Raw genomic sequence first — 17,938 nt, 5'->3', positions numbered from 1 at the left:
CGTGTACATTTAGCCTCCAAAGCTCATACCGGCAAATTCGGCGCACTTAGTTTTCCAAAATGTCATCAAACAATCTGTAAATCTGCTCAGGGCGGAACTTGCCCGAGAATTGTCACATTTTTAGTATTACAAAGATTAATTGATATTTTTTAGTACATGATGATAATAGTGATGGTAAATAGCAATCAAGAAGTGTTATTAATGAATTCGGCGCACTTAATTATCAAAAACGGTAAAATATGGAAACCTTATGCTATAAAAAAAATATTTGAATTTAATGACGGACGTTGGACACATGCAGTGGCGGAGGTATGCGTAAATTGGACACATGCAGTGGCGGAGGCGTACGTTTCCATAGTAAAATGTGGAAAAGAAGGACACAATCACACGAGTTTCATTTGTTTTTCTTTTACTATAAACTCAAAATTACAATTTGTGGTTGTTGTTTTTTTTTAAGCATGTGATATAATCAACAATTAAAAGAGTCTCTTATTCAAATTTTTTTTTTATTTAACCCCCTTTTCTGGCTGTAATATTTAAAATTTTCAGTCACCGCAAAAAAAAAAAAAAAAACGAAAAAAGAAGAAGAAATAAAAATCATTCCAAAATCTCCCAACAACAACAAGCCCTTAAATTAGTTTTCTTCAGGTTTACACACTGAACCAGGATCCTCTCATTTTTTGGCAACAGTTTAAAGTCCCACGAAGGAAAGAAAAGAAACGAGTACCGCTATGTTAGCTACCATTGATGCATCTCTGTACCAAAGGCAACACGAGCAAAAAGAAATCAAATCTGTACAGGAAAACATTATTTGGCAAAAAGAAAACTATTCTTTACAACTATTTTTCCTTTTCCTCTCATAAATATTTAAAAAAATATTGCCAGTTTTTTTTTTTCCAAGAACCAAAACAATCTCGACCCCCACACCGCGTACCGCACCATAAAAAAGATTAAAAACAAAACGTAGTTGATTCATTAACCGTCAGTAATTTTAGTAATAAATAAACAATAATAATAATAATAATAATAATAAAAGGATTGCACTTAGACGAGAGTGGGAAAAGAAAATATCTGATTCACGCACACACATACGCACCGACTCCATTTTTACAAGTGCACTATGAATTTGTTTAAAAAATAAAAAGTAAGAAAGAAAGATAAAATCCCGCCTCGCTTGTGGTTTAAAACATGTCCGAGAGAGGAGTAAAATTACCTGAAAGTGAGAGTGGAAAGTGTTTATTAACCCTCTGACGCTCCCTTTGTTTTTGTCTTTTCTTTACTTGTATTGCTCATATAGTGTTAGAAGAATAAAAGATGTACCGACGTCCTCTCGGCTTCGTTTGGCAGTCCCCCCGATGGATTAATATCTCAAGAGTTCACAAAAAAAAAAAAAAGGGAGTTAGTTAATTTGGTATTTGATAGAATAAATTAGTGAAAAAATGTGAGGAAGGGGAAAAAGAAGACTCCATCGTAGAGCGAAACAATAAAAATGATGAGTAAATATTCCAGAGTGGAGCGGAGGGAAGGCTTCACTTGGCTGTAAACGATCTGAGTGCATGGACGTAGCGAAAGTGTGTGAGCCGCTGATGCATAAAGTCGTGTGCAAACTTTTACACGTGTACATGTGGGGAGAAAGAAAAAATAGAGAATTCAAGTCGAGTACCGAGACGCGGTAGTGTCCGTCTGAACACCGGTCGCCGCGTCGGCGTCTAACTTCCCTCGATGAGTTTGGCCAGCGTGTCCCTCAGCTCCGTCAGCTCGAAGATCTTACCGTCCAGCAGCTCCAGCAGAGAGCGCAGACTCTTGCGGAAGGCTTCCCTCTCCAGCTGGCTGCTCTCCAGACGCTGCTCCAGGTCGCTCAGCTGGGCCTCCAGCTCCTGGTTCCTCGACTCCGTGTCCTGACGCAACAAACAAAAACAAACAACCACCAGAGGTCATTCACTGAGTAATAACTTCCACCTTTAAACTTAAATACAAACATGTTCACAAAGCTGAAACAACTGGACGTGACGATTTCCTGAATCAATTCAATCATGATTCACAAGATTTGATTTGATTCATTTAAAAATATTTCGGTTTTGAAACAATTTTGCTCAGTTTTCCCGCTGAATGTCAAAAAAGGAGTTAGTCCTTTTGTTAATTTGTAGTATTTGTACAATATTTTTTATATCTAGTGTTTATATTTTTAAAATCCAGTCAGCTTTGCTCTCAGTGTATGTCACATGTGGCTCAATAAAGCAAGACTGGCGCTCTGCTGCCCTCTGCAGGGTAAAATGATTTACTACAACCGCACTTTAGATTCTGCTTTCTTTCCAAAATAAGTTGTGTGTCATTTAGAGGTGACGTCCGATATGTTTTGGATCATTTTTAAATATCTGTACCGACTGCACGGATGTAAATACTGGGTTTTATTTCATCTTAAATAATAGAAACAGTGGCTTTGGTTCCAGTTTTGACTTTACTCACCTGTAGTTTCTGTGCCAGCGAGTCTTTCTGAGATCTAAACTCAGTGGCGCTCTCCACCTCTGCTTTAAGTCTCTCCAGCTCCTGAGAGCGACGCCAGAAAGAGTTTGGATCAGATTAAACATTCAGACAAGATAAATTAGGAATAAAAGATGTCTAGTTACGTCTGTAGCTCTCTCCTCTTACCTCCTCTTTGGCCTTTAAAGCCAACTCCAGCTCTTCTATCGTTTGGTTGAGCTCCGTCTTCTGGGATTTGATCACCGTCGTTTGGCCGCTCACACACTCCAGCTCCGTCACCTGTAGCACAAAATAAATATATTTAAATTCAGACCTGGTAAAAGAAAAAATAAACCAGTAGTCCTTGTTGTGTGTGTTTTGCAGTGACCGAGTTATACCCTCTTGTGTAGCCTCTCGGCTTCTTCCTGATAGGCCGCCAGCTGCTGCTTCCACTGCTTGACGTTGGCCGTGGACTCGAGCAGGGCCGTCGTCAGTTTGGCGTTGTTCCCCTTCAGCGCCGCCAGCTCCGCCTCCCAGTGCTTATTGATGCTGGAGGAACTGGAGACGGGACGCGGAGGACACTGATCGATCTGCTCAGTGGTTTCTCTGTTAATTATAAGTTCAACGTTTGGTGTGGGGAGAAAAACAAAAAAGTTAGAAAACGGTGAAGAATCATCAGAATTAATTGACAGAGACCAAAGGATGAGGTTTTAATGAATTAATTGAATCTTAATACTTAAACTTTTGTCATTAAATAAAGTGTGTAGATGTAAATGAATGTTGAAGATGAGCAGCAGGAGATCTGTCCTTCGTCTTTCTTGATCCCAGACCAGGTCAAATATGACGTCAACAAACTGTTCCAGTTAAATGTTTAATTGACAGTTTATCATTTAATCAATTTATCTGATTATTAGTCATTAGATGTCTTGAACTTGAACCTGTCATATGTTTTGTAGATTTATACGGATGGTAAATAATAATAATAATAATACATAAATGAACATAAATACTGGAGACCAAGTGTTTATGTTTGAAGTCTGCTCATCTTTTATTCCTTTTGTCTCTAATTTTTAACTAAATTTATTAGATTATATAAACATACGTTCATTTTAACCTCTTCAGGTGAATTTATTTGTCACTTTTGAGGCAGTAAACGACAATAAATATAATTTATTATAATCTAATGAAGGAAGTAGTAAAGTTAAAACACTTCAGATGTTTATTTTAGTGTCTGAAGTGGTTTGTTTTATACCTGGATGTTCATAAATTCACCTTCATACTCGCTGACAGTGAGTGAACCAGCGATTTATAACCTCAAGCTAAATCCAGTTTTAGTAACCTGTCGACGTGTCAAACTGGAACGTGATCAGGTTAAAATGCTGGAGGCGTTCAGAACACGAGGCTCAGATGTCGATTACCCATAAGCCCTTTCATTCTCAGGCTGTTAGCTGTAACGTGTACGTCTAAGAAATACCAAGAAGGATCAAGTATAAAGAACGTCAGTGTTATTAATTATATTCGTTTTAATTAAACTGTAGCAGTAGTTTGCATTCAACCAGAATTAAAGTTTTATTTTTAGCAACTTTTAAGCTACATACATGTAAAACTACAAGTCTTATAAGAGATACTGGAGTTTTTTAGACCAACAAAGGCTGAATAATAATCATTGTATCTGTTAATTATAAATTAAACCTCAGTTCATGTGTTTTCCATTTATATTTCTGTGGATTATAATTAATCTGAAGATGAGACACTGAACAGACACAGAAAAGTTATTTAAGAAAGAAAAACTAACAACTATAAAGGAAGATATATGTTGTTTGTGGTTCTGTGTTGAACGGGCTCTGGTTTACCTGTGTGAGAAGGGCAGTGCATTCTGGGAAGGCTCCGCTCTGGCCTCCATGTGCTGCGGTGGGACGGGTATGACTCGCTCGTCGTCTGTACCGTTGATGCTCTCTGACGTCAGAGGCGACAGAAGGTCTCCTGGAGCCGACTCCTGGTTTGGTTGAAAGAGAGAGGAAGAAATAAATTATTTCTTTAAGGCTTGATTGTAAAACAGTGAATTGACAATAATGAAGTTTTCATGCTCTCAAAAATCAACAGGATTAGCTCCTGAAATATAGCCGAGTTGTCAGCCTTCTTCAGGTTTTATTTCTTTATTCAAATCAGTCAAACTGTTAAAGGTTTTTAAATATTTTAAGTCGTGATTTTCAGCTGCGACTGTCAGTTTTTGAGAGCATAGAAGAAGAAGAAGAAGAAGTGGAGGGTCATCGGTGGGAAGCTTGTCTGGGAAATTCACAGAGACGGGGTTCGTCTGGTGGTTAATCTGACGTTAGTCGAGGAAAACTGACGATGAAGACGGAACAAGACGTGAGAATCCATGAGTCAGAGTCTGGGGACAGTGGGTTAGACTCGAGGGGAAAAGGTTGTTCTTTCCGTTAGTTGTTACCTTCTTTTTACCAGGTTTGTTGACTGACAACACGTTCCTTTTTACAGCGCCACCCTGAGGGGGAATTGTTAGGAAGCACAGAAGGAGGCAAAAAAGGCCACAAGGTGTTAGCTTAGCGGCTAATCAGGAAACGAGTGACATAACTACGTTTAATCAACCCACAACCACTAAGATTTAGTTGAGTCAAAATGAACTTGTAGAGTAAAAGCCTTTAGAGTTTTTACTTTAACTATGTGGGAGAAATGTGGACCACTGGAAAAATGTTAAATATCCAGAGAGAGAAGCTTCTTGCTCAGCTAATTTTAGCCAAATAGCAGCCGGAATCCCAGAGATGATAAATTTACCACCTAAAATAAAGCTAAATCAAAGACCACTAGACTTGTTTGAGGTTTCTTGAAGACGTCAAAGTGTCTTCTTCACTTTGGAAAGTGATGAAACATCTTTGAGAAACTTCAAACATGTCCTGTTTCCTTTGATTTAGCTTTGCTTTACATAAATCCTAAATGGGGGCCACTTTAGCTGTTCTGGTTCAGCTCACAGCTCAGTGTTTACGTCTGTTCTAGCGACTCTGGATTACGCAGGACGGATCAGTTACCTGAGAGGGAGTGCTAGTGAGCTCCACCTTCTCCTGAGACTTCTCCTTGGCTAGCCGCGCCGCCTCCTTGAACTCTGCAAACTTATCTGCAAACTGGAATAAAAGAGAAGATAAACTGATGCAAACAGCAACAGACGCTGAATGAATCTGTTCTGGGAGGACGGCCGCGCGCTCTCACCTTCACCAGGTGGCTCTCCGACGAGAAGCCGAGGCCGTAGACGGTGTTGGCGCGGCTGTCGGCCCACTGGCCAAACTTCTGCGATGTCTTGGTGAACGTCATGTTGGGGGTGATGGTGCTGTTGATGATGGCCTGCGGGGAATAAACACACACATTACATGGTACACAGAGCCTTACATGGTGGATGAATAGTTCTGTTTAAGGATGAGTTTGACTTTTGAATTTGGAGAAAACAGTAGCTGCAACTTGTCTTTGTAATAAAATCTGCTTTTTAATGTGAAAATACAGAAATAATAGCTGATATTTGTGGAATTTATGTGTAAATACAAGAACTTTGAATAAATAGATGTAACAGTAAAGAAGAAGTAACTGTGAGTCGACTGAAAACTAGCAAAAAAGTTCATGTGCAGTAGTAGAAATAAAAAAAAAAGTGACTTTTATAACTGGAACTGAAGTTAATTGTGTTAAGCCAGATGTTTATTCTTCAAGTTGAACAAATAGATAAACGGCATTTAGTTGTAAGACCTTTTCAAACCACACGGGGGCAGCAGAAACAAGTGAAACTGACTTAAAATCATAACTTTTAATTGATTCTTGTAAACTCATTAGCAAACAGCTGCTCGTTTTCACATCTGGCAGCTGTTAGGAAGAAATATTTTCAGTAATTTGGATCCTGTTTAAGCAGCTAAATGTTCACCGGCAACAGCAGGTAGTAGATCAGGTAAATCTGAACAATATTCTCTAATTAAGTGAGTATCCAGCTGTTAAGAGACCGTAGTTATATGATTTTTGAAGAAATGATGTTCCTGATGAAATTTAAACTCTGCAGCAGTTGTTTTTTTTTAGATATATAATAACCTAGATGACTGAGAATCTTCTGCTGAAAACAACAAGGCTGGAAAAATAGAAAAACTAGACAAAAACAGCAAAACAATGCGCTGAAACTCAACAAAAACATTCTGTGGAGCTGTCATTCCCCCACACTGTTATTTAAAATGTAAATTACAGCTGCTTCTCGACGGCTTCTGACTCATTTCCTTTGAAAAACATTTGAAAAGTTTTCCCAACTCTGCAATTTAGAGAGGAGCACAATCACAGTTCGTCATTCTGCGGCATCCGTCTGTGCCCGAGACGAGTTATTGTTGTCGGGGGATGACAGCGGCGTCCTCCAGCACCAGCCCACCAGAACGCTGCTATTTCCAGCAGAGCTCAGCTAACTTGCTGGTTCGTCACCCGGAGAGAGAGGCTGTTACATAACTATGCTAACTCCACCTCTGCACCTCTCTCTGAAGGCTGAAATAATAACTGCCACCACAGATATGACAGGCCCGACCGCCCCTTCACTGCTCCAGCAAACAGAGGCCAGACTGAGGCACAGCTCCAAAAAAAACAAAGCTCCAAATGTTCCTGATCGTTTTCACGATACGGTTAAACTTTATCAATCCAACTATTAGACGTTTATATCTGTAAAGCATCGCCGCACTCACCTTGGCTCCATCCAGGCTGATGATTCGATATACATTCCTGGTACTGTCGAAGAAGTAGGAGACGGTGACGGCGTGTTTGCTCGTGGGAACCCAGTTCTTCTTGGTGTTTGGGTCAATCTGGAAGACGTGGGCCCGCGTACTGAAGATAGGCTGCTCTCTGCACAGAGGTGGGAGGAAGGAGACGGGGATCAGTCAACTCCTGACATTAAGCTCAACACCAAGCCTGTGTGAAAGTTTCTCATTTGGAACTTTTTTCCTGTACGTACTGTCAGAAGACGCACGTTTTGTAGCAGAAGAACATTTATTCAGTAGAACAAGCTGACTAAGTCTTTTCCACTGCCTATGTGTTAGCTAAGTGTACCTAATAAACTGGCAACGGAGAGATTTCAAATGAAACGAGACACACGGGTCACAAGAGTCGTAAAAGTTAATCGGCGTACGGAATAAACGGTAATTAAAGATAAAAACGGAAAGAGAGTTTCCCTCTCTTGGAGGCTTCAACTTGTTTTCAGTCGTGAGGGACAGACTGTGCCGTCGGCCTTCGTGTCTCGTCTCGACTGTGGAAACGTCTTTTGTTCTCACGCTGCTCCCTCGACAGTTTATTGTTGTGGGTTTGCGCCTCATCACAGGAGATGAAAAAGTAGGCTAGAAACAGGACAACCGGAGCAGATCTCGGGGTATAATGGTTCACTTCTGGCTATGTTCTTTGGATTAGAGGTTAAAGAAATCATTGTAACTCGAACATCTTTTGAACAAAACCTTGGGCTCTGGAAAAATATACGTCCTAAATTAAATGTATAGACATTTAATCAATAATCTAAACCCTATTCTGGTGTATTCAACTCTTAATCTTAATGAGATCACCTGATTTTAAAAAAAGTAATATATACAAAGTTTAAAGAGCTCTGTTTTGTTCGTTTTAGCGACACCTGTGGCCATATGTGGTAACTGCAGGCTCGTTTTTGTGCCTCAGATTCTAGAGATCCAGACTGTGTTGTCGATTTGACTTTGTCAGTAAAAACAATAGCTTTGCCTGTTGTCTTTTGCAGAAGGATAGTTTCCTGTTGACAGATCAGACATGACTAACTGCCTCCACAGTTCAAAACACTTTAAATGCAAGAACGGTAGACTGTAACGTGGACGCAGGAGAGGCAGAGGATGGAGGAAGAGTGAGAAGGAACCTGCTGCCTCCTGTGTGGGCGGTGCAGATAAAATCAGGCAGGAATTATGCATTTTTTTTTTAAGAGTAGCAACAGTGAGGACATATATGCTTATCTGCATCCACATTTAAAATAGAAAGAGGTGAACAGTGAACATTTATTTAAATAAAAAGACGTTGATTTACTGGTGAAAACAGGGTCGTGTAGGTTCAGACACTGAGAGATCTGCTTCCATATTTGTTCGTCAGGTGCTGCTATGGAGCCTTCCTGGCTTTTGGCTTTCATTTTCACCACTGAGGCAGAACTCAACCTGACACGACCCAATGATTTTTGGCTCAAAAAAGCGGCAGGGTGTTAGATTTTTTTCTACCTTGTATGGGGTTAGTGTGCGCCGGCCAGTTCAGGTGCCCGGATGCAACATGTGCTGTCACACTGAGATCAGCAGGCACTGGAGGGCTTTCAAAGCATTGCTTATGTCACAATGCTGATGGGAATCCACAAGAAGCTAAGAGCAGAGTTTTGCTTTGTTTGGAAATGTCTTTTTTTTTTTTCACTAGCGCAGGGCTGACGCTTGAACTAGTTGTATTCTCTAGCTCCATTGAAAGACAGATTTTGGAATAATTGTTTACTTAAACACAACAACATGCGATGTGCTGCAGCTTTCTGATCTGACTTCGACCTTAAAGGAACAGTATGTAGGATTGTGGCCAAAACTGGTACTGCAATCACTTTCAAAATACTGTAGAACGGTGTATCCCCTCCAACCTCCCCCCTGACTCGAGGTTGCCAGGTTACCGAGGTAACGTTAGGCTACTCAATGCGTCTCAATTGACCTTTGGCTAAGCCCCGCCCTAGAATGTAGATTGACCAATCACAGCCAAGAGAGCTCCCACAGGGGTCCGACACTTTTTCCACAGCGCTCCATTGACTTCAACGCAGGCGTCTCCTATTTTCGGTCTCGGCAGGCTATACTGTCGGTATATATCCAGCATCCAGGGTATGGATAAGCCCAATGATGTGCGCGCAAAACCCTGTGGAGCTAACCAAAACATCACCGTTACAGGTTAAATTGCATAGTTGTTGATACGCTAGCACACGCTGAAGAAATACAACGTTATACGTGTGTAACGTTAGTCCGTTTGCTTCGTAATAACGATTATAGAAGTGAATAGAGACGTACCCAGCTTTGCATGAACAGTGTTGCTCCTTGATATTGATACCAGAGCCTTATAGATAACCAGAAAACCCGAGCCCAGAAGAGAATGTCGGACGTAGCAACAGTAACTAAGGGGGGCGGGGCTTAGCCAAAGGTCAATTACGTTTCACATTGCCATAATCGACGTGCTAATGTTGTTTTCCTCGGCGTTTCAGCATAATGACAGAGAAACGGGCTCATAATGCTAATGCTAATGTTAGCAATGACGACTCGCCGTTTTTATTTCCCAAACAATTCCTTACCTTTTCAATTCGATGACCCACCTCCTCTGTACGCGCTAACGTAACGTTGCTTTGCACGAACATGCATAACTTTCTTCGACTGTCGTGAATATTTTAAATGTCCATTTACATTATGTACAAGTAAGTTAGCCAGGAGGAAATTAGCAACGTTGGCGTCTGTCTTCAAATTCTTCTCCGTTTTCAGCCGTCTCCATCTTTCAAAGGCATCTCCTATACAAATCCTTGTTTTATTCCGGACTTTGTCACGACGTAGTTCGGATTCATAACGAGGTCTTTTAGGTTTCGTAACGTTATACATGTTTTATCCGACACGTTCGTAGCTGCAGCTGTGGTAACTAGAGCAGAGCTGGCAACCCGGAAGACGAAACTCTACTGACTTCGTGATTGGTCGATAGGTGGAGGGTGGCGCCTCAGACCAAAACACAACATGACAACATCAACATCAGTTGAGGGCTGCAACTTTCACTTTTAAATGACAATATCCTGGCCGGACCACTGTTGTCAGTGATATAAGGATTTGAAATGAACATGATTTCTTCATGTCTAGTGACATATCAGGGCCATTTTATGATTAATGGAAATACATTTCTTACATACTGTTCCTTTAAAAAAGGCTGAATTCTTTTTTTATTGGTCTTTTCAAAGTGTTGCTCCCTTCATTGTTACGTAACTCACCTGTTTAAATTATACCGAGGCTTAAAGTGACGCCCATCTTTGCCCATTTAGTTTTAGATTACTTGGGACAAGATGGCGACGGCCGTAGAGACCACACTGAGCTTCAAACCCCCTCGTTAGGAAACCTACTGGTAACGTCTTTACATGTGGTTTTAAAGACGTTTTATTTAAGCGTTGTGTTATTCCCAATAGATGTGGCCATTTTAAATCGAATCTTCTTGCACTCACACTAAAGTTACGCCGATAGTGACGTCTGTAAATGTTTTTATGGTTACCCATATCTGACACAACATGTCCAACATGTAAATTTGATATCACTTCCAGTCTGACTCAGGGATCACTGAGCTCCTCTTTCACACTCCTGTGTCCTACCAGACAAAAATAAAGATCAAGCGAGCAGTGCCAGCTACAGCTCGTCAATAAGCTGCTCCGACAGATTTAATTATGGCTGCTGCTACAACCAGCTCTTTATCTGGACACTGGGCTCCTTTAAAGCAGATTTGGTTCTAAGATGTCTATCTGCCCCACTTTCAGGGAAAGCAGATACGAGCTGGGAGTGTCCCACGGATCTCGTGAGACCCAGCTATTGTCCCCGTCTCTGGGAAACTCTCTTCTCGACTCAGCGTGTTTAATTAAGCACAGGCTCTCTATAGATCTTATTTAAAGACAGACACCGTTAATCACAGAGAGACTGTGGTAATTAGCGGGTGAGTTCACAGGACTCGCACCAGGCTGGCGCTACGTGAACATGCGAGCTAACGGGAAAGTAGAGAGGGGAGGAAAATATGAAGCTACAGGTGAGGCTGAGAGCGAAGGCAGTTAAGACATTTTACTTCCTCTGATTTGGTTACAGCTCCTCTTCCCTGATATCTACCAGGACACGTCCAGGATGAGATATTATGTAAAACAGGAACGGGTTTAACACAGGGTGGTTGGAGAGGATCAAACTTGCTGGTAACTTCTGAAACAAAGAGTCAAACGTCTCATTTCTTGCTTGTTTTTGTTTTTGGAGGCCGAAATGACATTTTACAACTGCTGCGAACTTGTTTTGTGTTTATCTCGCTGGTTAAGCTAACAGCGCCAAGTTTGTTGAAGCGGTCATCTCTGTTCAAGAGTAAGAATCCTTTAAACCCTCAAATCTTTTAGCCTTAAAGGATTCTTACTCTTGAACAGAGACGACTGCTTCAACAAACTTGTCGCTGTTAGCTTAAAGGAGAACTCCAGCGCAAAATGAACCTGGGGTTAATAACACATGTGTGCCGAGTTCAACCGTTCTCTGGTATTTGTTTTCATGCATTTGTTTTGTTAGTCAAATGTGACCAGTTTTCTTGCAAACCGCTATTTAGCGTATGACGCTAGCCTTCGGGGCACACCGACACATAAAAAGAAATCGCTATTTCTATACCACTAACAAGGCTCACAATATCACCACACTTACACGGTAGCATAACTAGGGTCTCTACATGTAAACCGAAGCATTGAGAACTTTGCAAGTATACAGGCAGTTTATTAAAAAAGGAACACAGTACCGTTGGCGTCTGGCTCGCATATCCAGGCGGGCGCCATCTTGGGGAAACTGAACTCTCTGGGACGTGAACGTGAATCTCGCGTAATACGTTGTTGCCGGAAGAGGCGTTGTACACGTGAAATGTGATTAGGCGTGTTCTACTTCATGCAGATCTGACTTGACGTGATGCATGCTGGGTTGAACAAGTTCCTTTTAACCAATCATATTCGAGGTCTGTGAGCATGAACATCCCAGCATGCATCACGTCAAGTCAGATCTGCATGAAGTCGAACACGCCTAATCACATTTCACGTGTACAACGCCTCTTCCGGCAACAACGTATCACACGAGATTCACGTTCACGTCCCAGAGAGTTCAGTTTCCCCAAGATGGCGCCCGCCTGGATAGTCGAGCCAGACGCCAACGGTACTGTATTCCTTTTTTAATAAACTGCCTGTATACTTGCAAAGTTCTCTCTCAATGCTTCGGTTTACATGTAGAGACCCTAGTTATGCTACCGTGTAAGTGTGGTGATATTGTGAGCCTTGTTAGTGGTATAGAAATAGCGATTTCTTTTTATGTGTCGGTGTGCCCCGAAGGCTAGCGTCATACGCTAAATAGCGGTTTGCAAGAAAACTGGTCACATTTGACTAACAAAACAAATGCATGAAAACAAATACCAGAGAACGGTCGAACTCGGTACACACGTGTTATTAACCCCAGGTTCATTTTGCGCCGGAGTTCCCCTTTAAGGCTAAAAGATTTGAGGGCTGCTCGTTTTCTCATTACAGAAACAATCAATAAGAAACTTCAGTTCAGATGTGTCCAGCTGTCTTTCTCCATCAGAGAACATGAAAATGCTAAATATCTTCCCGATCAATATCTGATTTTTTGTGCAATCAGTGTTAAAAGGCCCAGCTGTTTTTGACTGTGTCCAACTGAAACTTCACTGTGAGCAGAACAACATGCAAAGACTTCTGTTAAAGAGTTTAGACGTTTTAATAACTTACATTTATTACTTTGAAAGACTGAACCTACGTCTAAGAGTTTCTTGCGCGATTGGTTTAACTGTTAAAATAATAAATGTATGAATTATGTAAAATATAGATCGGACTGATTTGGGTGTGGGTCATTTTAAATTGAGTGTGATTCGTTTGACAGCGTGGCCCAGATCACAATCTGCCCCAGCGATGTGTGTGTGTGTCTCTATGAGGGAGCGTGCGGGACATTGTTCAGCCCTTAATCCCTTCTCACAATGAAACGTATTGTTGAGCGTTCACGTCTCAGTGACAGGAATCTGACCACAGGTTATATCAGATCAGCAGATCTCTCCGCGTACGTTCACCGACCGCAGCAGCACACGACACACACACACTGACGCTGGCGCTTTCATGGCGGCGAACAAAGACGAGCACTGTTGGTGAAGCAACTGATAATATTCAGATTGGCTTCCAGTGACGTGGAGAGGAAACGTTACTGCCTCCACTCCTCGCTGGTCTCAGTAGGACTGGAAGATATAAGTACTTTTAAATACTGTGACTTAATCTTACTCCACATCCTGAGTCCTTAATTAACAGGGTAGGTTAATTCATACCGTAGAAGGTTTATTTTTATGGTTGATTATTCTAATTAATCTTAAATGGTTCTGTAAAAAATGGCCCAGAGTTCAGACTGGTGTTTTCAAATGTTAGGTGTTGTCTATAAATCAAACAAACTTTATTTAAACTGATATAAAACAGAGAAAGTGAAAGAAATTGCACATTAAAATAATAAACTACCGGATCAATTAGGTAATTGTTTTAGTTCAAGTTCAAGTATGCACAAACTGTTATCTTAGACTTTCTTATAATCATTTTTATGAAGTAATCTTTTCTAGTAAGTTTCTAGTTTTACTTCTAATTGTCAATAGTCTTCTGAATGACTTCTCTAAACTCATTTCCTCCTTGTTTTATTCTCACATTAGTTCATGAAACTATTATCAAACATTAATCAATATTCACTTGTATCACAGTATCAAAATATATAATTATATATATATATATAATCTGACCACAACGAGACAAAACTCTGCAGCGTGCTCTATGTGCAGGAATAACAACCCTGCTCTGCTAACTTTTGCTGCTGCGTCGTCATGGCGACGGCCCACGTGACTCACGGGCTGGACACGAGCTGTGAAACGTCCTCCCGACTCCCGTTGCCAGCGTCCCTGTCGGCTGGAGGGGGGCAGCGGGGGGGGTGAAGCTCCCATATGCCGCTCACAGACCTCACTGCTCTCAAACAGCCCGTAGACGCGTGGACAATGAAGATGAGGCGACACTTTTAAACAATGTGACTGTGTTAATGAGCCAGAACCCATCTGTGCCACCTCATAATAATATGGTGCGTGTTATATGTTATTTGTTCTGAATGACCATGAAAAATAAACTTCTTATTCCAGACTATGTTTGGAAGTTTCTCCTAAATCATGACCTGGCTAATACACCGATACATCATCTACGTCTTCAGTTCCTCTTTCTCTACTTGTTTAAATGTTTATTATCATTATTATCAGATGATGAACGTTGGCTTTTTAAGAAGCTGAACCAGCTGACAACGTTAATCGATCACCGAAATAGCTGCTGATTAATTTTCTATCAAATTAATGATCCGTTTGAAACCATTGGGGTGGCTCTATTTGCTCCTGGAAGAAAACTGATGAGCATACAAGCAAAAGTATAAGAATTATAGAAGAAAAATGCATTAAACTGCACAATTTTCCTTTGAGGCCTGTCATATAAATGAACTGTAGACCTACAATGTGAATTACTTTGTGTATATGGACTTTTTTTTGCATGTTTTACTTAGATTTAGTCTTTGCTTTAAAGTTGTTAACAGCCTCAAATGAAGAGGAGATGACACTGATTATGTAGTTGAGTTTATTCTAGCCGCAGCCAGTCGTTTTGATTATGATAATTTCACTAATGAAAGTAGTCACTAGTTGCAGCCGCACTATATTGAACGCGTGTGACTGTGATAAAAACAACTTTAAGTGAATTGTCCAGGAGTATATTTAGACGTTTATAACACGTGTATAACTCTTTTCAAACGCATGTGCTTGCTATTATTTATTTTTTACTGTCAAAAAGCAGCTACCATGAGTCGACCTCTGACCTACTGTCCTAAGCCTGGGGAGGAGGAGATAAATAATTCCCTAGACACCGTTTAATTTAACAATTCTCCACTTGTTTACAACCGTTTACTACACCAAGAAGAAGGTAATTAAAGGGTGAGGCACACGTATAAAGCACGTGTCCTGAGGAATTGATTGTTGACTGGATTATGACCATTGGACTTGAGAATTACTGAGAATGTGCCTCCTCCTCCTCCTCCTCCTCCTCCTCCAACCACAACATGACAACAAACCAATCACATGCTACATCATCTGGAGTAAGAACTAGGTCGGCTCTTGCTCCTTGATCAGGAGAATCACCATACACACATATACATCTGCAGGTTCAGGCTTGCATGCATTACATGAGCTGAAAAAAAGACTTAGCTCTTGTAAAAAATAATAATAAACTCCTGCTTTTTTGCAGTTCACAGGCTGCAGCTTAATCCTGTGTCTTCTGTAATCTAAAATGTCAGTGTATGGAGGCGGTGTAATGATGGACAGCTCCAGCTCTGAGTAGCAGCAGGGTTTAGTGGTGCTGGATGTGACAGGAGTACTTCTTTTAGTTAGCAATGTGTCGCTTGCTAGCTAGCAGTGGCAGCTTTTAAATCAGTGCTCCACGATCCTGCAAAAAAAAAAAAACACATGCACACCCCGACACGTTGAGACCGGACCGTGGGTTTCAGTTACATACCCCATTTTAGCTGGATTCTCCGCCGCAGCGAGTCGAAAATGATCCCTGGTCTCTTGAGGGCGGTGTGATCGGGCTTGGGAGGCTAGCTCCAAGCTTTTTTTTTGATCCGCTCTCCCTCTAAATAAAGCCGCTCTTGCTTGTTGGTGAGTTCACGGCCACTCCGGAGCCACCGCTGCTGCTGCTGCTGCTGGGTTCAGTCCGACATGGCTCGCTGTGGTGTTGTTGTTGTTGTTGTTGTTGTCATGCCCTTCGGCGGCTGCATCTTTTCTCTTTTCCTTTTTGGGGCTGGGTGTTGGTTTCATCCGAGCAAACGTGTCTGTGCATGCATGATAACAAGAGAACACACTGCTTAGCTTAGCATTAGCAGCAGCTAGCAGCTGGATGAAACTCCACAGTGATGCAGGATTACGGGGGTTAAAACTCGGGAGCGGACTGACAGCGGCAGCAGAGAGGGAGTTTGATTTATGTCCAGAATGAAGCTGCTGGTGAAGTTTTTAAATCCAACGTATCCAGTAAAAAGTAAAAACCGTTAACCGTTATTTGTGTCTCTAAATAAGCTAGCAAAATAAGCTAGCTTTTAATGTTTGATGTTAGCTTGCTGTAAATATTCCGTTGGCTTGCTGATGTGAAATCTGATTTTAAATAAAATAAAAAAAAAATAAAAAAAGATTTAAAAATATACGTTAACATCCACTTCTCATTTTTAACAAACCGAAATAAATCCCAGTTTTAGTCGCCGGCTCTTCGTTGAAGTCCGCTGTGCCGTTAAAAGTCCGTTAGAACCGTTTTACCGACATTTAATTAAAGCCGCGCGCGGTGGTGACAGAAATCTCTCTTTCTTTTTTTGGCTCAAACCGCCGAGATTCGTTCGTCGAGAGGATGCGGTCCTGATGCTGGCGCTCCCTCGGCCGGTTCATCCTCTCTCATCACCAGCCAGCAGTCTGCCCTCTGTCAGCCGCCTTCATCTCTCAGTCATTAGCTCAGCTCGATCCGCTGCCGCCGCCGCTACTGCTGCTGCTCCAGGACGAGCGTTAAAAGCGGCGACGTCATCACGTTACGTTAACGGTCGAAATTTTTTTTTTGACGTAAAGCCTTCGTGGTTCGTCACATCCGGTCACATAAATATAATTATAACAGGAAAATAATGAATTAATAAAACAATTCGGCACATTTAATTAATATTAATAAACAAACAAAAATACTCGTTTAATAAAAAATATTACTAAAATATTACTAAAAATATTTTAAATTAATCAATTTTAAAAAAACAAAAAAAATCATTAGATAGATTAATACTATGTGCAAAATAAAGCATTAATAGCGTGTGATTCTTTTTGTGCATCTAATTGCCATCTTCTGGACAGTTACTAATACAGCCAGTGACGATGAAGTGTCTTCAAATCATTTACTTTAGTAAAAGCTGTCATATAAACACTTCTTCTTGTCAAAAATTTGCATGAATAAAGATAAAATCTCTGTACTGGAATAAAACAGTTCGGTGCAACTAAACTTTATGGATAACTTCACGTCATAAAGCCTGCCGACCGTTTATAACAAGGTGTATGTTTATTGGGCCCTTGTTTTTCGTGCGCGAAAGCTGGGAAAGCTTATGATTTACAGAAAGTACGTCAGACTTGTTTACACACACAAGAACTTTGGCCCAGATACAACCTGTTGACTAAAACGTCTCCAACTCCTCCAGCGTTTCATTTCCCACACAGTATCCCACAGTTTCACACTGCATGACGGACACGAACAGGTGTGAGGCTGACATTTTCATAAAAGCTGAAGTAATTCACAAGTTTTTAAAAACAAAAATACAAAATTTTTAGTAGGGTTGTGTAGTACTCTAACTAAATACTTGGTATAAACATAGAAAAAGAGGAGCAGGGTTTCTTTTTATCACACATTTGTGATGTCTCTGCACAAATAAAAACAAAACTTAACACTTTTTACACTCCTACCTCTGACAGAGTTATAGGCCGGCTCATGACACTGGATACAGGCTACCAGCACAAATTTATATATAGCCCTGGCAAGAAAAATAAGCCAGAGGCATTTACTTAAGGTTGCTGCATTTTTTTTTTTTTTTTTAAAGTTCAAACCGTTCACAGGCTACAACTATTT

The 17,938-nt window shown here is 40.9% G+C and overlaps 1 protein-coding gene across 1 annotated transcript; it reads right to left on the bottom strand.

The window, feature by feature from the left end:
- Positions 1-447: 447 nt before the first annotated feature.
- Positions 448-16,812, bottom strand: homer1 (homer scaffold protein 1). Its single transcript, XM_084572607.1, has 9 exons — positions 15,812-16,812; positions 7,170-7,326; positions 5,683-5,814; positions 5,505-5,597; positions 4,314-4,456; positions 2,859-3,066; positions 2,650-2,760; positions 2,467-2,547; positions 448-1,898 (listed from the first exon to the last, which is right to left on the bottom strand). The coding sequence occupies exons 1-9, from the start codon at positions 15,814-15,816 to the stop codon at positions 1,710-1,712; spliced, it is 1,119 nt and encodes a 372-aa protein (XP_084428733.1). The 5' UTR covers positions 15,817-16,812; the 3' UTR covers positions 448-1,709.
- Between the last annotated feature and the right edge of the window lie 1,126 nt (positions 16,813-17,938).

The sequence above is a fragment of the Chelon labrosus genome (genome assembly GCF_963514085.1).
Source record: "Chelon labrosus genome assembly, chromosome: 22".
Lineage (NCBI taxonomy): Eukaryota > Metazoa > Chordata > Actinopteri > Mugiliformes > Mugilidae > Chelon > Chelon labrosus.
This window is presented reverse-complemented; position numbering and strand designations above follow the sequence as displayed.

Bases quoted from the DNA above. Each gene is read 5' to 3' on its own strand.
- homer1 (XM_084572607.1), bottom strand. The intron at 5,598-5,682 runs GTGAGAGCGCGC...CTTTTATTCCAG, and splicing joins CGGAGAGCCACCTGGTGAAG to TTTGCAGATAAGTTTGCAGA. The intron at 3,067-4,313 runs GTAAACCAGAGC...TATAATTAACAG, and splicing joins GCACTGCCCTTCTCACACAG to AGAAACCACTGAGCAGATCG.